At 52.4% G+C, this 21,108-nt stretch overlaps 1 protein-coding gene across 3 annotated transcripts in view; it reads left to right on the forward strand.

Moving 5' to 3' along the window:
* Positions 1-17,484, forward strand: part of Iqgap3 (IQ motif containing GTPase activating protein 3) — a 46,635-nt gene extending 29,151 nt beyond the window's left edge. For all 3 annotated transcript variants that reach the window (XM_041656477.1, XM_041656479.1, XM_041656478.1), the window contains 16 exons: positions 1,370-1,578; positions 2,194-2,346; positions 2,737-2,900; positions 3,158-3,382; positions 5,794-5,934; positions 7,930-8,014; positions 8,198-8,430; positions 8,688-8,820; positions 8,909-9,011; positions 9,723-9,849; positions 11,028-11,115; positions 11,683-11,895; positions 12,219-12,385; positions 12,598-12,699; positions 13,482-13,590; positions 16,605-17,484. In XM_041656477.1, the coding sequence (XP_041512411.1) occupies positions 1,370-1,578; positions 2,194-2,346; positions 2,737-2,900; positions 3,158-3,382; positions 5,794-5,934; positions 7,930-8,014; positions 8,198-8,430; positions 8,688-8,820; positions 8,909-9,011; positions 9,723-9,849; positions 11,028-11,115; positions 11,683-11,895; positions 12,219-12,385; positions 12,598-12,699; positions 13,482-13,590; positions 16,605-16,718 (2,366 nt within the window). In that variant the 3' untranslated portion in view covers positions 16,719-17,484. The remainder of the gene's footprint in view (positions 1-1,369; positions 1,579-2,193; positions 2,347-2,736; positions 2,901-3,157; positions 3,383-5,793; positions 5,935-7,929; positions 8,015-8,197; positions 8,431-8,687; positions 8,821-8,908; positions 9,012-9,722; positions 9,850-11,027; positions 11,116-11,682; positions 11,896-12,218; positions 12,386-12,597; positions 12,700-13,481; positions 13,591-16,604) is intronic.
* Positions 17,485-21,108: the final 3,624 nt, after the last annotated feature.

Here is a 21,108-nt window from a genome sequence, read left to right on the forward strand (position 1 = left end):
TGTTTATTTGGTGAGTTTGTTTTGTTGGGTTTTTTTGAGACAGGGTTTCTCTGTAACTTTGGAGCCTGTCCTGGAACTAGCTCTTGTAGACCAGGCTGGCCTCAAACTCACAGAGATCTGCCTGCCTCTTCTTCCCAAGTGCTGGGATTAAAGACTTTGCACCACCACCTCCCGGCTGTTTTTGTTTTTTTCTGACCTCTCCATTATAAAGTTGACCTCCTTAGCTACCTGTACCCCAGTCCAACTACAGACCCTCCACACAAGTGCTACATGATGCTGGCAGGGCTAAGTGATGGCTGACAGGTCAGGGGCGTGAGGAAGCTGGTCTGCCCAGCAGGAAGGGGAGCAGGTGGATGACGCAGAACCCAAGTCAAATAATCCCAAACTAACTTGGAGTATTCTTAGAGTATTCTAAGGTTTCTTTATTAAGGGGGAACTCACGGATCACAGCAAGGAATTAGAGATGGGGTCTGACATCCAGGTGTGGCTTGCGAGGAGAAGAGAGAGGGAGCTGGGCAGGACTGCAGCTTTTTGGTCCCCTAAGTCACGCTCCAACCTGGTCCAGCCTCTTAAAGGCCATTGTCTGAAGGAGGTTCTCTATCACCTCCCCCTTTTGTCTAAATAAGAGAGTTCCAAACCCAATACAACACTATATACAATAAGAACAGATACCAAGTATAAAATTAGAATTACAACCAGCATAAACAATATTAAGCAAGGAGCATAAGCTAAATGTTTTGTTTTTTTTTTTTAATATTTATTTATTTATTATGTATACAATATTCTGTCTGTGTGTATGTCTGCAGGCCAGAAGAGGGCACCAGACCTCATTACAGATGGTTGTGAGCCACCATGTGGTTGCTGGGAATTGAACTCAGGACCTTTGGAAGAGCAGGCAATCCTCTTAACCACTGAGCCATCTCTCCAGCCCCTGCTAAATGTTTTAATAATCATTTTATCCTAAGGAGTCTAAGTCTTATATTAGAAATGGCTTGGCTAGATCATAAGATGAAGGTAACTACAACCATATAATCTTCAACTCCATCAACGGCCTGAGAAGGGAGACAATATTACTTGACTAGGCAGGAAGTGCAATCAAGCAGCTTCCAAAATGTGCAGTAGATGACAGAGACCACTGGCTACCTGGGCAATCACGCAGTCTCATTTCCAATGTTGGAGCAACCAACTTTGGCTAAGGCCTCAAACAAGGGTGCCTTCAGGGAGCATCACAAAACACTGAGGCCTGGTTTGGGGGGAAGTCACTGGAGAGGCCCATGGGTGTGGGGCAAGAGCCCAGGGTAGATATGGGGCAGCTGCTGCCCACGAGGCTTTGCGATGCCTGCCTCACCCACGTCGCCCATCTTGCCAGTGCACACACGCCACCCGCCCCTCTCTGTGGTACGCAAGTTCGCTCACCTCTTGAACCAGAGTCAGGAGGACTTCTCAGCGGAGGCAGAGCTGCTGAAGCTCCAGGAAGAAGTGGTCAGGAAGATACGGTCTAATCAGCAGCTGGAGCAGGACCTCAACCTCATGGACATCAAGATTGGTCTGCTAGTCAAGAACCGGATCACCCTGCAGGTGAGCGGCCCCTGGGTCACTCCTCCCCCAGTCCAACTGTTCCTGAGAGGGAATCCTTACCGTTCTTCAACTAGTAATTTAGTCCTTTCCGAATGTGTGTAGGTTAGCACCTGGCCGGTGCCAGTGTCCTCTGCCCTTGAGGTCTGCCATTGGGCATGTGTGGTGCAGAGCCCCATGGGTACGGTGGGAGTGGCTGACTGCTGACTTCTGGTGCAGGGGCTGTAGGTGATCCGCTAACCTGGAAGTCTGTTTCCTCTTTAGCTCTCTGGAATCAGGAGTTGCTATGTCCCCTGGTAGAATGCAGAGACAGATATGAAAACTCTATAAATTACAGATGAGGAGTAGCAGGTTGATGCTGCTGCTGTGGTGTCTCCACCCCAAGACCCATACATTAGTCAGAAAGAATGGTAGCAAAAGCACAAGCAGATGCAGCCCCTCTGCCTGGCAGCCCCGAGCCCTCTGAAGACTCCCCTGTGAAAGCAGAGGTGCCAGGAGCAGTCGTGGGGCTTTCTCCTCCCACAAGTCCTGGTTCTTCCAGACACTGAGTCTGTACCGCATGTGTTCATGGTTGGTACCAGTCCAGACTGTTGGGTTTGCCCCTACCCCAACATCCAGGACGTAGTCTCCCACTGCAAGAAGCTGACAAAGAAGAATAAGGAGCAGCTGTCAGACATGATGATCCTGGACAAACAGAAGGGATTAAAGTCGTTGAGCAGAGAGAAGCGGCAGAAGCTGGAAGCCTACCAGCACCTCTTCTACTTGCTGCAGGTGAGCGGGACTCCAAGGAGAAGCCTTGTGCAGGTGCAGCGCAGTGGTAGGGCACGTCCCTTGCACGCATAACACTGAAAAAAACAAAACAATTTAAAAGCCAAAAAGTCTCCATCACCTTCTGAGCTTCTTTGCTTTCTCCATGGCCTGCCTACTGCCCTGTTGCTGGAGACAGAGCCTAGCTCTCTCCATTTGTATGGAATATTGCCAGTGTTCTGAGAAGGCAATACTTTCTCCACATCAGGACAAACCTTTGTAACCCATCTGATCGCCAAATCCCCAAGAGCATCTCCTCTGCCTCCCGTTGTTCACAGACTCAGCCTATCTATCCTCTGCCTCCCGTTGTTCACAAACTCAGCCTATCTATCCTCTGCCTCCCGTTGTTCACAGACTCAACCCACGTATTTGGCCAAGCTGATCTTTCAGATGCCGCAGAACAGAACCACCAAGTTCATGGAGGCTGTGGTTTTCAGTCTGTACAGCTATGCTTCCAACCGCCGGGAGGCCTACCTTCTGCTCCAGCTGTTCAAGACTGCACTCCAGGAGGAGGTCAGGTACGTTCTCCTGATGCAGGGGCAGGGGTGGGGATGGAGACGGTGGGTCAGAGACATTCTTCTCTTCAACTCATAGGAAGAATGTGAGACAGCGCTGGAGCGGGATGGTGGGGGGATGTGGGCTGACCTAGCAGGGTGACCAGACAGCGGGACCTCCCTTAGAGAGGGTACAGAGTAGACTTGAACAGGCAAAACTCTGGAAAGGGAAACACAGCTATGTCTTCAACATATGAGGCCAATAACCTATTGTACCACAGGTCAAAGGTGGAGCAGCCTCAGGATGTGGTAACAGGCAACCCAACAGTGGTGAGGCTGGTGGTGAGGTTCTACCGCAATGGGCGGGGACAGAGCGCTCTGCAGGAGATCCTGGGCAAGGTTGTCAAGGATGTGCTGGAAGACAGGTCAGTCAGCATCCACACAGACCCTGTCCACATCTATAAGAACTGGATCAACCAGATGGAGGCCCAGACCGGGCAGTGCAGGTGAGCCAGCAGGAGGGGGGTTCAGGCTTTGATCGGGTCCCTAGGCAGATCTGTAGGGAAGCCTCCATGTGTTTGAAGGTGACATACAAAGGACTTAAAGCAGAGTTGACACAGGCCTACAGGAGATTTAAGCCCTGGCTTTCTCTGTTCCCCAAGCTGTCGAGGATGATTGGCTAGTAGAACCTTGGTATCTGCTTTTGAGTCTAACATTTCCCCTGCTCTTTCCAGCTGCTCTGTGACTCCTGAGTCCTCTCTCTTGTGTGAATCCTCACTGCTGCAATCCTCCTCCCCCTCCTCCCCCTGTGAATCCTCACTGCTGTAGTCCTCCTCCTCCCGCCTCCTCCTCCTCCCCCTGTGAATCCTCACTGCTGTAGTCCTCCTCCTCCCGCCTCCTCTTCCTCCCCTGTGAATCCTCACTGCTGCAGTCCTTCTCCTCCTCCTGCCTCCTCCTCCTCCCCTGTGTATCCTCACTGCTGCAGTCCTCCTCCTCCTCCTCCCCCTGTGAATCCTCACTGCTGCAGTCCTCCTCCCCCTCCTCCCCCTGTGTATCCTCACTGCTGCAGTCCTCCTCCTCCCCCTGTGAATCCTCACTGCTGCAGTCCTCCTCCTCCTCCTGCCTCCTCCTCCCCCTGTGTATCCTCACTGCTGCAGTCCTCCTCCTCCTCCCCCTGTGTATCCTCACTGCTGCAGTCCTCCTCCTCCCCCTGTGTATCCTCACTGCTGCAGTCCTCCTCCTCCCCCTGTGTATCCTCACTGCTGCAGTCCTCCTCCTCCTCCCCCCCCTGTGTATCCTCACTGCTGCAGTCCTCCTCCTCCTCCCCCTCTTCTCCTGTGTATCCTCACTGCTGCAGTCCTCCTCCCGCCTCCCCCTTCTCCCCCTGTGAATCCTCACTGCTGCAGTCCTCCTCCCCCTGTGTATCCTCACTGCTGCAGTCCTCCTCCTCATCCTCCCCCTCCTCCCCTGTGTATCCTCACTGCTGCAGTCCTCCTCCCGCCTCCCCCTCCTCCCCCTGTGAATCCTCACTGCTGCAGTCCTCCTCCTCCTCCTCCCCCTGTGTATCCTCACTGCTGCAGTCCTCCTCCTCCCCCTGTGTATCCTCACTGCTGCAGTCCTCCCCTCCCCCTGTGTATCCTCACTGCTGCAGTCCTCCTCCCCCTCCTCCCCCTGTGTATCCTCACTACTGCAGTCCTCCTCCTCCTCCCCCTCCTCTCCTGTGTATCCTCACTGCTGCAGTCCTCCTCCCGCCTCCCCCTTCTCCCCTGTGAATCCTCACTGCTGCAGTCCTCCTCCCCCTGTGTATCCTCACTGCTGCAATCCTCCTCCTCATCCTCCACCTCCTCCCCTGTGTATCCTCACTGCTGCAGTCCTCCTCCCGCCTCCCCCTCCTCCCCCTGTGAATCCTCACTGCTGCAGTCCTCCTCCCCCTGTGTATCCTCACTGCTGCAATCCTCCTCTTCATCCTCCCCCTCCTCTCCTGTGTATCCTCACTGCTGCAGTCCTCCTCCCGCCTCCCCCTCCTCCTCCTCCCCCCTGTGTATCCTCACTGCTGCAGTCCTCCTCCTCCTCCTCCCCCTGTGTATCCTCACTGCTGCAGTCCTCCTCCTCCCCCCTGTGAATCCTCACTGCTGCAGTCCTCCTCCCCCTCCTCCCCCTGTGTATCCTCACTGCTGCAGTCCTCCTCCTCCCCCCTGTGTATCCTCACTACTGCAGTCCTCCTCCTCCTCCCCCTCTTCTCCTGTGTATCCTCACTGCTGCAGTCCTCCTCCCGCCTCCCCCTCCTCCTCCTCCCCCCTGTGTATCCTCACTGCTACAGTCCTCCTCCTCCCCCCTGTGTATCCTCACTGCTGCAGTCCTCCTCCTCCCCCGTGTGTGTCCTCACTGCTGCAGTCCTCCTCCTCCTCCTCCCCCTGTGTATCCTCACTGCTGCAGTCCTCCTCCCCCCTGTGTATCCTCACTGCTGCAGTCCTCCTCCTCCTCCCCCCTGTGTATCCTCACTGCTACAGTCCTCCTCCTCCCCCGTGTGTATCCTCACTGCTGCAGTCCTCCTCCTCCCCCCTGTGAATCCTCACTGCTGCAGTCCTCCTCCCCCCTGTGTATCCTCACTGCTGCAGTCCTCCTCCTCCTCCTCCCCCTCCTCTCCTGTGTATCCTCACTGCTGCAGTCCTCCTCCCGCCTCCCCCTCCTCCTCCTCCCCCCTGTGTATCCTCACTGCTGTGGTCCGGCATCCCTGTCACCCCCAGCCACCCCCTGCCTCCCGCCCCAAGTGCTGCCTTTTTCTGGCCCTTGCTCTTGGTACATGGGTCTGTCTTGAGCCTCACTGTAGAAAAGTGTATCTTAGAGAAGAGTTGGTGGGGAAAGTCTGGGAAGGCCACAGAGGGACTCCAGTTTTACCATCTCTCTCTGCCCACAGCTGTCTTCCCTATGACGTCACCCCTGAGCAGGCTTTGAGCCACTCTGAAGTCCAGAGGCGATTAGACATCTCCCTACGCAATCTCCTCGCCATGACTGATAAATTCTTCGTCGCCATCAGTTCATCTGTGGATCACATTCCGTATGTGTAACCACTCCCCTGGGGAAGGCCAGTCTGGAAGGGAGAACAGAGCAAGTGACATCTGAAGAAAAGGGGCAGGAAAAGAGGAGGCAGGGGTGTCTGCAGGGCTTCAGATGTGTTGAAGCCCAGCCAGGGGGCCAAACTGGGAGGCTACAGCTGGGTCACTGGTCAAAGAGAAACCCAGTGTGTTGTCAGGGAGAACAAGTAAAGAAAAGATGGGACTCTTTGGCCCACAAAGTCACAAAAGGGTAATATTCCAAATTGCTAAAGTATCTCATGATTATAATCCTTCCTCCCATTCTTTCCTTCCTTCTTTCTTCCTCTCTTTCTTTTTCTCTCTCTTTCTTTTTTTCTTCCTCTCTTTCTCTCTCTTTCTTTCTTTCTTTCTTTCTCTCTCTCTTTCTTCTTTTATTTTTTAAGTCAGGGTCTCTACATAGCCCTGGCTGTCCTGGAACTTGCTATGTAGTCCAAGCTGGCCTCAAACTCACAGAGATCCACCTGTTTCAGCTTCCCCAGTGCTGGGATTAAAGGCGTGTGCCTCCACCTCCTGGCTTGGCCCTTTTATTTTAAAGGTTTTTCTTTAGTGTGTATGGTGTTTTGTGTGCATGTGTATCTGTGCACTGTTTGTGCCCAGTGCCCTCAGAGGCCAGAGAAGAGCAACAGAGCCCCTGAGCCTAGAATTAGGTTGTTGTGAGCTGCCATGTGGATGATGGAAATTTCTATGGAAGAGCAGCCACTTATTAACTACTGGTCCATCTCTCCAGCCCCCAGTTCTCTTCTTTCTTAGAAACTGGCCAATAACTTGGAGGTAGAGACAGAGTGGTCAGAATTACAAACAAACCTTATTCTTCTAAGTTTGAGTCCAGCCTGAGCTACATGAAACCCTGTCACAAAACAAACAGGCAAACAAAAATCCTTCAATAAGAGTTTTGTTGAAAACTATTTGGTAAAACCAGGTGGTGGTGTAGCTTTTAATCCCTGCCCTCAGGAGGTGAGGCGGGGGATCTCTGAGTTCGAGGCCAGCCTGGTCTATAGAGTGAGTTCCAGGACAGCTAAGACTACACAGAGAAACCCTGTCTCAAAACAAATGAATTTGTTTAATAAATTATGAATGGGTGTGTGTCATCTAGATCCAGCATCCAGCCATGGGCCTTGGTTCTCAGCGTGAGGGTGGTTGAGCGCCAAAGGGGAAGCAGCCCCAGACTACAGAGCAGGACTGAGGCTTCACAGCCAGGAATAAGGAAAGATCATCTGACATCTAGAAGAGAAATACACAGGAGTTATCAATCTGCTGGAGCTGGGAGCTGAAATAGCTTTTCGCCAAGTCTAGCTTTGCAGTAGCAAACCCGTCACAGGAGTGACAGAGGTGCTCAGCACGCTGGAGTAACCCTGCTACTTTCCCAAAAACCCTGCAAGACTGAGTGACCACTCCAGCCTTCCCTGCCAGGGGATAGGATGCCGACGGGAAGGACATGGCAGAGAATAGATTTTTGGCAGGTAGGCAGGCAGGCCCTGCCCCAGCCCAGACACGCTACTCAGGACCTCTGGGAGCTGGCAAAGTTGACTGCCTCAGAGCCTCCTGGACTGTCAGGTACCCAAGAGGCAGAATAACTCGCCTCTGTAGGAAGGTGAGATACACTGTAAGCAGAGGTGGTCTGTGGGGAAGTGGGAGGGCCCCAGAAACAGTTCTTGAGCTGTAGCAGAAGGCACTTGGAAGGCAGAGGTTGAAGCCAGCATGTACTGCAAGACCCTGTCTCAGAAACAAGGAGCATAAGGCGGGGAGAGATTCAGGGCCCAACAGGGCCCTGTTCCTGGTATTGACACAAGACAGGAGGAAGGACAAAGGCTCAGGGGCCGCACTCCAGCGGGGAGCACCAGCAAGTAGAGGGAATGTGTGTGGACCCTGGTGTAGCTGAGATGGAGAGAGGCAGCCAGGCTCATACTGAGTCCTGAGACGGAATCCGAAGGGCCACACGCACCTGATTTGTTCCTCAGGTATGGGATGCGGTATATGGCCAAAGTCCTGAAGACAGCCCTGGAGAAGAAGTTCCCCAGTGCCACAGAGAGTGAAGTCTATAAGGCAAGTGTCGTGTCTCCTCTGCCACCTCCAAGACTCTCCTTTGCCCAGTTTGGCCAGTGATCCCAAGACAAGCAGGATGACAAACTATGCTATAAACAGAGTCTGGCTCACCATGTGGAATGTGGAGCTGTGACTATCAGGGTAGCTTCTAGGACTTTCTAGAAGGTTCTCCTCTGCACTCAGGTGGTTGGGAACCTCCTGTACTACCGCTTCCTGAACCCAGCTGTGGTAGCGCCTGATGCCTTCGACATTGTGGCCATGGCAGCGGGAAGCACAATGGCCACCCCACAGCGCCATGCGCTGGGTGCTGTGGCCCAGCTCCTACAGCATGCTGCTGCTGGCAAGACCTTCTCTGGGGAGAGCCAACACCTTCGAGTTCTGAATGGCTACCTGGAGGACATGCATTTCAAATTCAGGTCTTGGGTCCTGGCACCCCGTCCCTCCCTCCACCCTCCCCGGCCTCTTCCACTCCTCACGGCTCACATTCTACTCCTCTCTAGAGTCTGAGGAAGAAACTCCCAGAGACACAGGGAATGGGAGCCTCCCAGGGGAAAGAGACCATCAAACTAGTTTGGATGGCACCCTGAGACAGAGGGAAACCAGATGAAAGCAGGGCGGGGCTGAGACTGCCAGCAGACCCACCCCACTCTGACACATGCTCTCTCTGGGACAGGAAGTTCATCTACAGAGCCTGCCAGGTGCCAGAGGCAGAGGAGCGTTTCGCCATAGATGAGTACTCAGATATGGTGGCCATGGCCAAACCTGTGGTGTACATCACTGTAGGGGAGCTGATCAGCACGCACAGGGTGAGGGGTCAGCCCCGGAGGGAAGATTCCTGACCCCAGAGCCAGGCCTGGCTCAACTCTGCACCCTCTTTCCTTCTACCATCCACAGCTCTTGCTGGAACACCAAGACCAACTGGCCCCAGATCACCAAGACCCCCTGCACCAGCTCCTAGAGGACCTTGGGGAGCCACCTTCTATCTCTGACCTCATGGGTGTGTGCCTTCTTGGATGGCTGTCAGCAGGCAGCTCATCATAGGGACTCCTCTGTTTTCCCTATGACTCTGAGGAACACAGACTCACAGCCTTGTATCGACAGTACAGATATTGATGCTACAGGAGGCCAAGCTGTAACGATGACTAGTGAAATCATATATAAGAAATGTGGGGGAAGCCGGGCGGTGGTGGCGCACGCCTTTAATCCCAGCACTTGGGAGGCAGAGGCAGGCGGATCTCTGTGAGTTCGAGGCCAGCCTGGTCTACAAGAGCTAGTTCCAGGACAGGAACCAAAAGCTACAGAGAAGCCCTGTCTCGAAAAAAAAAAAAAAAAAGAAATGTGGGGGAGAGCCTCTTGGGTCCTACTGCGTCTAGATGTCTAGCTCTAGGGCTCTGGGATGAGAGGAACAAGAGGAGTGTGCCACGCAGCGGAAGGGCAGTGTTGGTGGGATGCCACAACTCCACACTGCAAGCCCCAGCTGGCACCCAGGTTGAGATCGTACAGAGGCCCAGTGGTAGTGACTCAAGTCCTTTCGTAGGTGTCGAGGCTGAGGTCATGGGACAGTGGGGGTGGCTCCCTGAAAGGTGCTGTAACCCCGTCCGTAGGTGTCGATGCTGAGGGCATGGGATGGTGGGGGTGGGGTGGCTCCCCGAAAGGTGCTGTAACCCCATCTTCGTGTGCCTGTTCCACTCATCTCTCCACATCTCAGGTGAGAACACAGCCACAGATGGGCAGGTAGATCTGAGCAGGCTCGAAGTGTCCCTGACACTCACCAACAAGTTTGAAGGGCTGGAGGCAGATGCTGACCACACCAGCAACCAAAGCCTACTTCTGAGGTAGGTGTGGGGGCTCTCCCTGGGCTTTGTAGCCTGCTGCCTAGACGGTGGTTCCACTCAGAGACGGCCATCATACTTCTTATTGCCCTCCCACCCCCCTGTTCTAAAAGCTCTCACTGAAGCCTGCCTCACGTTTGCCTCGCTCAGAATAGAATCAGCCCTTCTTTGGCGACCTCTCAGCCTTTTCCTTGGAGTCACAGCTGAAGGTGTGGGGATGACTGGGGTCCTGGAGCCGAAGGTGTCTGCAGATTGTACTACTGCCCAGACTCTTTGGTTTATTTGCTTTTTGAGACAGAATCTCCCGTTGTGGCCTAGATTGTCTCTGTAGCCCAGGCTAGCCTCAAACTCCAGTTAATCTTCCTATCTTAACTGAGATTGCAAACATGAGTCACCATGCCTGACTCGACCAAATGCTCTTTAGGTTTGCATTTCACCATGGGTACAGACTGCTTCAGGTGAGGAGGGGCTCAGGTGGAAGCTTCCTCTAAAGTCCACGACTCAAAGTCACAGCCTGTGGGAGGTGGGAGGGACCAGGTTGTCATGCCTGCCCTAATGATGGTCAGACAAAAGCTCAGACTCTTTCTCTGATTTTCTTATTGTTGTGTGTGTGCATGATTGAGGGAAGTACATGTCATGGCACATGTGTGGAGATCAGGACAGCTCTGTAGATTTCCATCTTCACATGGGTTCTGGGGATGGAACTCAGACCAGCACGTCTGCACAGCAAGTGCCTTTACCAAAAGCCATCTTACCAGGCCAGGCCAGGAATTCAGTCTTCACACTTCTGCAAAAGCCAGTCAGGAAGGACCACACAGCACTGGGCTGGTTACCTGGGCAGTTAGCAGCGCCATCTCCCTAAGGCAGCTCTACCCTTCACACACTGTCAGCGAGACAGCCAGAGCGGCTCCTGTTCTGTCAGCAAAGGTCTTGGAGTTGGGAACACAAGCAGAAAGCTACCCAGAGGAGAATCAGTCATGGGGACCTACAGAAGATGAATACCTGGGCTAAGGAGGCCAGTTTGAGGGAAGGTGTTCTAGGGGGTAGCGCCTCCCCTGGACCGGCTCACTCTTCATCCTGGGCATCCCTAGCAGCCCAGACCTGGGGCACGGTCCACTTACCCTTAGCTCTTTGGCCACCCCGTCAGACCCCTCCTGAACCTCACCCTGTCTTCCCTTTAGTACCAAACAGATGCTGGCTGACCTCATCCAGTTCCACCCTGGGGATTCCCTCAAGGAGATTCTGTCCTCGTCAGCTCCCAGAGAACAGGTGAGTAGCCAGGATAGCAGCACACAGCTAAGTCTTTAATTCTTCTCTCCCTTTGCACTGCCTGTTCCTCCCCCAGAGGCCACAGGCTGAGGGGACAGCCTAGGCAGCCCACTTCCTCCCTGCACAGGGCTGGGATTAGCAGAGTGCTGAGGGGCGGTCTGTTGAGAACCACATAAAGGAATTGCTCTGGGGAGTGGTGGAGGAGGGTTTGGAGGCAGGAAAAGATGCCAGGTGGGCTCCCTGTTGGAATAAGACAATGCCAGGAGTTCCCTGAGTAAAGGTGGTAATGCCACACACAGGCATATCCCAAAACAGCTAGGCAAGCTCCAATAACCTCATGCCCATAGGGCGCCTCAATGGGGTGGGAGGCTGGCAGCAGCAGTGTCTCCTTGACCTGTATGTGTCATTTGGAATCACCGTGTGTGATGGCCTGTGTGTTCTCCACCTCCCCACTCCCCGCCCCACCCCAGAAGCTAGATGCACAGGGTCCCAAGCTCTGGGGTTTGTCCTGATCTGAGGTAGGAGAGCAGGGCCCAGAACCTCTTCAGCATCTCTGCCCCCTCCCAGGAAGAGGCCCATCATCGGCTGATGTGTTGGCGCCAGGCTTGTGACACCCAGAAGCCAGAGTCACTTCGACGGCATCACTCAATGATGGCACACTCCCTCCTGCCACTGGCAGATAAGCAGCGACGTGTCCTGCGGAACCTGCGCCGCCTACAGGGCCTGGGGTTGGTCAGGGCCAGCGACTGCTATCAGGGACTGGTGGATGAGCTAGCCAAGGTGATAACCTAGGCCAGGACTACAGGTGACCTCATGTAGAGCCCCTGTACTGGCTTTCCAAAGGCAGACTTCTCCCTGGTAGCTGGGAAAGGAGCGCTGAGTTTGTCCCCTGGCACGTTCTTTGGATTGTCTCTTAGATAAAACAGCTCTCAGGGTTGCCTTTTCCTGGTGCTGGGAATGGAACACACGTGCTTGGCCGACACTCTACCCTAAGCCACTCCTGCCCCAGGCCCTTTCTGTTTCCTTAGCCATCTTCACAGTGAGCTAGTGAAGTGGTCTAGGCCTCAGGAAGGCTGCCGACATGCTTCCTGTCCCACGTGCAGGACATCTGCAACCTGCGTAGGCAGCGGCAGCGGCGGAGGGCAGAGATACTGAAACTCCGGGCCACACTGAAGGGCCTCGAGGCAAAAACCACCTTCTATGAGGAGCAGGGTGACTACTACAGCCAGTATATCCAGGCCTGCCTTGACCACCTGGCCCCCAAAGCCAAGTAGGTGTTGTGAACCCTGCCCTCACCAGAACCTGCACCTCTGCCTGCTATCCCCTAGCCCTGGCTAGGAATCACCCCCGGTCAGCACTGCGTGCCCCCCTTGCCTTCCACAGCAGGGAGGCTCCTCAGGGCCTGGCATCTTCCTGCCAGTTACCAAGAGCTGGCAGCCAGTTTTGAAAGTTTTTCAGACAAACTCTCCTTCTTTTAAGCAGGAGTTCTGGGAAGGGGAAAAAGCAGCCATGTCTTCATTACACAGCCGCCCAGCTCCTGGAAAAGGGCGTCTTGCTGGAAATTGAAGATCTCCCTGTCTCTCAGTATGTGTCTTTGGGGGGCAGAATGTCAGACCCTTTCTGTCTCGTGGGAGGGACAAGGCTGGGATGAAGCTCTGAGCAGGCACTGGGTTGGAAGGAGGAGGAAGTTGCTTGCTGAAAGAAGGTGGGGAGATGGAGCATCTTCAGGCAGATAGGAGAGCAGCAGACATGTTATAGCTCTGGTAAGGATGCTGGGAACGCTTCCTGGAGATGAGGCCAGCTTGGTAGGGCCAGGAAAGTGAATAAAGATTAAACAGGCAGGGGCTGGAGAGATGGCTCAGTGGTTAAGAGCATTGCCTGCTCTAACAAAGGTCCTGAGTTCAATTCCTGGCAACCACATGGTGGCTCACAACCATCTGTAATGAGGTCTGGTGCCCTCTTCTGGCCTGCAGGCATACACACAAACAGAATATTGTATACATAATAATAAATAAATAAATATTAAAAAAAAAAAAAGGCCGGGCGGTGGTGGCGCACGCCTTTAATCCCAGCACTCGCAAGGCAGAGGCAGGCGGATCTCTGTGAGTTCGAGACCAGCCTGGTCTACAAGAGCTAGTTTCAGGACAGGCTCCAAAACCACAGAGAAACCCTGTCTCGAAAAAAAAAAAAAAAAAGATTAAACAGGCAGAAGTCAAACTGGGAGACTATAGAGAACAGGCCGCCAGCAATGGGGCGCAAGAAGCCTGGGCTGTCAGTGGCACCCACCACTGCCCCAAGGAGTGGCTGCGGGAGTGGGGATAGGGCTCTGAAAAGAGGAGTCCCATGCTGACTCCTTTTCCTGACAGCTTCAGGAACGTCATCTTTGACATCACTCCTGGAGATGAGGCGGGAAGGTTTGCCGTAAACGCCAAGTTCTTGGGTGTGGACATGGAGCAGTTTCAGCTCCACTACCAGGTGAGACCCTTCCACAGGTAGACCCAGATCGGTGGGAGGTGGTCTGTAGTCCAAACACCTAAGAGATTGAGATCAAAAGTTCAAGACCCAGGGCTGGCATGGTTCAGCTCACCATACCACTTACCTTTTTATGCCTATGCTTGCATCTTTTTTTAATTGTTTATTTAACTTTATTTTATATGCTTTGGTGTGAAGGTGTCAGATGCTCTGGAACTGGATCTTCAGACAGTTGTGAGCTGCCATGTGGGTGCTGGGAATTGAACCCGGGTCCTCAGGAAGAGCAGTCAGTTCTCTTAACCACTGAGCCATCTCTCCAGCCTCCTATGCTTGCATCTTGATCCCTAAGGCCTACCTACATGGTGGAGGGAGGCAGAGAAGAGACTCCTGCAAGATGTCCTTTGGCCTTGGTACATGTCCTGTGGAGTGTGACCACATATATGCACACACACACACACACACACACACACACACACACACACAAATAAAATTAAGTAAATAAATATAAAACAAAAAAACATTTCTTTCCATTTCAAGGCCAAACTTGAAGTACAGCATTCGAGGCCAGCCTGGGGAACTTAGTGAGACCTTGTTTCAAAGCAAAAGTAAAGCTGGGATGGGTGCACACCTTTCATCCCAGCTCTGGGAGGCAGGGGCAGGTGAGGAGCTCCAGGCCAGCCATGACAGCATCTTGAGACCCTGTCTCAAAGTAAAGACACAGTAAAGATTAAAGTTAAAAAGAGCTGGGGATATAGCTCACCGGGGTGAAGTACTCGCTTAGCATACGTGACGCCCTAGGTGTCAGCTCCTGACACTGCCGGCTTTATAACCCCTAGTCACTCGGTAGCATTTACCCATTTTATAGGCTCAGAGGCTAAAAGGTTAAAAAGCTGACCTCAGCCCTAGCTAATATTCAGGGAAGCAGTGATTTCATTTTTATTTGCAACAAGGTTTGGTGACCTTGAATTATGATTTTTTTGCCCCCTCCCAAATGCTAGGATTACAGTATGCACTACCTTACCTGACTTATGGGGTACCAGGGCTTCACACATTTTAGGCAAGTACTATTCCAACTTACACCCCCAATCCTGTATTTTTAAAGTCTTGTTACTTTTACATGGGTTCTGAGAATCCAACTCAGGTCCTTGACAAGACTTTGCCAACTCTGTCATATCTGGCCCTATTTTCTGTTGCTGTTGTTGGGGCATTGGGGGCGTGTGTATGTGGGGGTGTACTCACATACACATGTGGAGGCCAGATGTTGACATTTCGAGTTTTCCTGTACCATTTTCAGTGGTTCGGCTAGCCAGGGAGCCTCTGGGGTCTGCCTATCTCTGCCTCCCAGGACCGGGGTTATAGCACACACCCCCAGAGCGCTCTCTCTGCTCCTGGGACCGGGGTTATGGCACACACCTCCACGGGCGCTCTCTCTGCCTCCCTGGACCGGGGTTATGGCACACACCTCCACGGGCGCTCTCTCTGCCTCCCTGGACCAGGGTTATGGCACACACCTCCACGGGCGCTCTCTCTGCCTCCCTGGACCGGGGTTATAGCACACACCTCCACGGGTGCTGAAGACCCACACTCAGCCCTCACTCACATGCACCTTCTCTGCTGAGCCACACCCTTAGCCCCCTTATTTTTTTAAAGGTATATTTGATTTCTGTGTGTGTGGATGAGTGCCTACACCTAGGTGTGTGCCGAGTCCAGAAAAGGGCATCAGATGCCTTGCGGCAGGAGGTATAGACGTTTATTCAACACGGGTGCCAGGATCTGAGCCTGCTCCTCTCGGCTAGACAGCAAGTGCTTTCATCCCTGAGCCATCTTTCCAGTCCGGATTTGGTTGGTTTGCTTGTTTGTTGAGGTAGAATCTCCCTTTGAAGGTCAAGCTGGTCTTCAACTCAAGACAACCTCCTGTCTCAGCCTCCCAACTTTACAGGGTTTGCCACCACATCCAGTGAATCAGTGGTTTTAATCTTATTTATTTGCTTTTATTATTGTTGTTTTCTCAAGACAGGGTTTCTCTGTGTAGCCCTGACTGTCCTGGAACTCACTCTGTAAACCAGGCTGACCTCAAGTGCACAGAGATCCTCCTGCCCTTGCCTCCTGAGCTCTGGGATTGAAGGTGTGTGCCAACACTGCCCGGCTTTTTAGCCTTATTTTTTTTAAGACAGGGTTTCATTCTATAGCTCAGGCCTCAGACATACAGAGCTTTGCCTTCTCTGTCTCACAAATTCTTGCATTACCATGCCCAGCCTTGTTTTTGATTCTTTTTTTTTTTTTTTTTTTTTTTTTTTTTTTTTTTTTTTTTTTGAGACAGGGTTTCTCTGTGGTTTTGGAGCCTGTCCTGGAACTAGCTCTTGTAGACCAGGCTGGTCTCGAACTCACAGAGATCCGCCTGCCTCTGCCTCTGCCTCTGCCTCGCGAGTGCTGGGATTAAAGGCGTGCGCCACCACCGCCCGGCCTATTTTTGATTCTTGTATTCGTATATGCACACTCATTCAGATGTCCAGAGGGACCAAAAGAGGGTGTTGGGTGTTGGATCCCCTGGAATTGGGGTTACAGGCGGTTGTGAGCCACCTGATGTGGCTGCTGGGTGTCAAACCCAGGTCTTCTGCGTGAGTAGCAAGTGCTCGTAAGTGCTGAGCCATCTATCCAGACCTATTTATTGGTTTTTGTTTGTTTTTGAGAAAGGGCCTATTCTATAGCCCAGGCTGGCTTAGCTTCTGCCACTGCCCTCTTGCCCCCCCCCCCCACATACGGGAGCTGCAGGTGCCAGCCTTCAGTGCAAGTCTCTGTTATTTGTGAATACGAAACCTGGGTTCAAGCCCTGGCTCCACTTGGATTAGCATTTGGTCAAATCACTGCGCCTGTTTTTCTCATTTATAGAGTGGGCTTTCCACACCCTGCTTCAGTGGCCAGTGCTCCTGGCAGCTGTAAGGCTTCATGACAAGTGCTTTATAGGCTGCACCACTCCCAGAAGCTCGTAAACCCCCTCCCTGTTCCTTCCCTCCTAGGACCTGCTGCAGCTGCAGTACGAGGGTGTGGCTGTCATGAAGCTCTTTAACAAAGCCAAAGTCAATGTCAACCTTCTCATCTTCCTCCTCAACAAGAAGTTCCTTCGGAAGTGATGGAGGCTGTGGAGCTGCCCAGCCCGGCCTCTTAGCTTATTGACTGCCTGTGACTCGCAGTTCTCGACCCTTGCCTGCAAATGCTGGTGTTTCTACCCGGCTGAAGTAGGCCTTTCTTCCAGGTCCAGCCGTGTGGCTTTCCCCACATACACGACCCCATCCCTGTGAACTAGAAACCTGCACTCCTTCCTGGAAAGGCTTGCCATATTGTGCTGCAGCCCTGCCTAGCAGCAGTCTCCCTTCCTTCCCACAGACCCCAAAGCCATGGCCTCCCCTTAGTAAGCCCTGGGCATTACTTCTCGCTACAGCCCAGGACCCTCTGTGCTGTGCCCTCAACAACCCCTAGCCTTTCATCCCGTCAGGACTTGGGTACAGCATTTACTGGTGTCCTCCATGGCAGCAAGGTGCACATCAGTTATGATCTGTTTCTTGTGTCAGTGGGGTCTTTGTGCACCCTTAGTCATGGTGTCACTTCTCACTTCTGAAGTCCTTCTCATTCCTCACTTCAAACTAAAGCCCATTCCATTTTCTTCTCCCTTATATTCCATTCTCTTGGCGTCGGAGCAGGGAGGCTCCTGGCTCCCGCTGAAGAACTCATTGTCTCGGCTGTTCGCTGTCTGCAGGACAAGGCTCGTCACCTCAGAGCTGACTTCAGGTGGCTCCATAGATCTGCAGGCCTGCCTTTGCACTCTCTATCCACCCCTCTCCTTCCAGCTTCTTGCCCTTTCTGCCCCCTAGATTTTTCTGCCAATAAAACCAATTGTTAGCCCACATTTGTCAACCCCTCTGTTATCTCCTGAAGTACAGCTCTCATGTTCTGGGGTACAGTTTCAGAGAACTTGGGGATGCCCCCCTCGGCAGCCTTTACCTGCCCTGGGCACATGCCCACTGCTGCCTGCTCAGGCTTGTGCAGTGCTGGATGAGGCATCTCGCTCTCTCTCATCACCCAGGGGACAGGGAGAGGGAAGAAATGCTCAGGTGATTTTGTTTCCATCGCCCTACTCTAAGAGCCCAGGCCAGGAAAGCCCAGTCCAGACTCCATGGCCACTTTACACAGCTCTCACCTGTGCCGTGCCTACATCCAAGTCCCCGTCCCATGCTTTCAGGACTCTACCGGGGCCTGTGGGGGAGAGAACAATCCACAACTGCCTGACACTTGAACTCCACAGCGTCAACTGGGCACCCCGCCTTTTCCTGGCACAGCCTTCCTGCCTCTACTCCACTTGGTGTCTGTCTTGCTGTCACATTCAGTCTCACTCAAAGCCTCTTCCCCCTTGACATGTCACAGTAAAAACTTCAAGTGCTGCCTTGCTCAGGTGACAGTGACATATACCAGAATCCTAGTTTTGACACACACAGTCATTAAATATCTCACACTCACCAAGTAGCTCTGACGTTGTCCTGCGCGCACACATACCAGGTCACGCTCAGCCACACACACCACTGTTGCGCGCACACACACAAGTCACGCTCAGCCACATACACCACTGCTCTGTGCGCGCACACACAAGTCACGCTCAGCCACATACACCACTGCTCTGTGCGCGCACACACAAGTCACGCTCAGCCACATACACCACTGCTCTGTGCGCACACACACAAGTCACGCTCAGCCACACACACCACTGTTGCGCGCACACACACACAAGTCATGCACTCAGCCACACACACCACATGGAGAAATGTCTCAATAGCTATGCTGTAAAGGTCAGCCCAGGACTCCATCAGTACAGTCCTTGGATCCATCCCGGAGACACATCAGTCTCATCACCGCCACACTCTTCACGTGGTAACAATCCCTAATAAGCTCAACGTAATCAATGTCCTTGCCCACTGCGAGGGCCCAATTCGTGGCACGGGGGCTGAGCCTCTGTGGGTGGGAGTGTCAGAAATTTAAACACAAAGTGCTAGCAAGCAGAAAAGGTATTCTAGGACAGGCCAGCCTTGACTATACCCCACATTCAAGCCCCAGGGGCTGAGGATGTGACTCAGTGGCTCTGTGCTGTGGTCTACTACACCCAGGACCCAGCTGAGTCCTCAACACTGGGAGGAAAGGTGGGTGGTTCAGTAGGTGGTTCTGAGAAAAACTGGAAACTCACATTTAGAAAGGAATGGTATTGTCTGTTTTGTTTTGTTTGCTTTTTTGAGACAAGGTTTCTCTGTAGCTTGTTCTGTAGACCATCGTGGCCTCAAACTCACCTGTCTCTGCCTCCCGAGTGCTGGGTTTAAAGGCATGCGCCACCACTGCCTGGCTCTAAGCCCTGTCTTATGCCCTATGCAGATACTGGGTTTTTTTGAGACTTGTTTTTTTGGCCTTGAATTTTTAATCTTTCTGCCTTAGCCTCCCTAGTATTGAGGGGTGGGGAAGCTCACTTAAAGTAGTTCATGGAATCTAAGTGAAAAACAAAAAAACTATAGAACTCTTAGAAGAAAACAGACTGAGCTAGGGCTCAGTAAGTAGCAAGCCTGCCTAGAAAGCACAAAGTTCTAGGTTTGATTCCCTGCACAGCACGAAACCAGTTGGTGTGGTATGCACCTGTAACCCCAGCACTCTGAAGGCAGAAGACCATGTTTGTGTTGAGTGCGTGTCAAGTGCAAAGCCTGGAGTGCATAAGACCCTGACGTGTGTGCATGTCACACGTGCGTGCACACACACACAAACCTGAATTTTCCTTCCTTTGGCTTGACAAAATTTTAAGAAATAAAAAGGAAAGAAGAGCAGGCAAGCTGGCTTTACCAGCCTGAGAAGCGGTGCTCTGAAGGACACTTTCAAGATAAGACAGGTAGCGACGCACACTTGTAACCCCAGCACTCGAGAAGCAGGATTGCCATTGGTGCTGCCTGGAGGTTAAAGATGACTTTCAGTTCCTTCATTCCACTTTGTGGATTCTGGGGATGCAACTCAGGTGGCCAGGCTACCCACTGAGCCATCTCACCAGCTACATAGTAAGGCCCTGTCTCAAAAAATATAAAACAAAGATATCACAGTCAAACCTATTTAAACGCTTTTATTAAATTCAGACACATTATGCAGCATTTCCCAAAAATACTGGTTCCAGAAACATTAAACCCTTTTATTCTTCTGTTTTGATGTGCTGGGGCTTGCACACATGTCTTCCTGCTTGCTAAGCATGCAGTCTCCAGTTGAGCTGCCAGTCCCAGTCCCTCAAACCCTTGGAAGAGTTTGTACTTTCCCTTCTCTGTTTCACCTTACACAAATGAGCTAGTACATGTACCATCTCATCAGAGAAATCTCCAGGAATACAGAAGTAGAGTAAAACCTACCCCACCACCTTCCTCACAGGTGGCACTGCTGGCAGTCTGGGGCAAACCCTTCGAGATCTTCCTTCTACACGCTTGCTTTCATGGGCATGCTCAGATCATGGCTAGCTATATGTCCCAAAGTCATGCCTTCTGCATGAGACAGCGGCTCTGGCCTTCACCCTAGAAGCTAGACAGGCTGGTACCCCCGTGACTGCCTTAGCTACTGTATGGCCTGGTCACTGCTATGGTTTAGACCTGGTCTGCATCCTGCTAGGGTTTCTAGGTCCCAATTTAATCCCCATTGTGTAGTATTAAGAGGGTGGACACTGAACTTGGGGCATAGCTCAGTGATAGGGAGAATGTGAGGTTCTGAGTTCAATTCAAAGCCCCCAAAAGAAAACAGAAAAGAGGACAGAATTTAATATGACCATGGTATTTGGGGTGGGCCTTTGGGGAGTGATTAGGGTTAGATAGGGACTCTTGAGTGGAGCCCCATGAGTGACTTTACAAAAGACACAAAGTCCCTGATATTGCCCTGTGCCACATTGGGACTTCCTAGCAAGAAGGCCAGCATGAAAAGTGGCCAAAATGTCCATTTCTAATCATGAGTAATCCTGACATCCCCACGTGTCCAGAATGGAGTGTGTGTGTGTGTGTGTGTGTGTGTGTACACACGCGCGCGAGCATTCTGCATTTCTTTTTCTAGGGTTTCTCTGTATAGCCTTGACTGTCCTGGAACTCACTCTGTAGACCAGGCTGGCCTCAAATTCACAGAGATTGCCTGCCTCTGCCTCCCAAGTGCTGGTATTAAAGGCATACACTGCCACTGTCCAGCCTGGCCTGCCTGCCTTCCTTCCTTTCTTTTTTTTTTAAAAGATTTATTTATTATGTATACAGTGTTCTGCCTGCATGTATGCTGCATGCCAGAAGAGGGCACCAGATCTCATTACAGATGGTTGTGAGCCACCATGTGATTGCTGGGACTTGAACTCAGGACCTCTGGTAGAGCAGTCAGTGCTCTTAACCTCTTAGCCCCCTTACCAGCGTGCCCCCTTTTTATATTTATTATTTAGAGGTCAAGGGATGGCTCAGCAGTTAAGAGTTCTTGCTCCTCTTGCAGAGACTT

This window comes from Microtus oregoni, unplaced genomic scaffold (genome assembly GCF_018167655.1).
Source record: "Microtus oregoni isolate MIOR12 unplaced genomic scaffold, Mior012 000007F_ref0000211, whole genome shotgun sequence".
NCBI lineage: Eukaryota > Metazoa > Chordata > Mammalia > Rodentia > Cricetidae > Microtus > Microtus oregoni.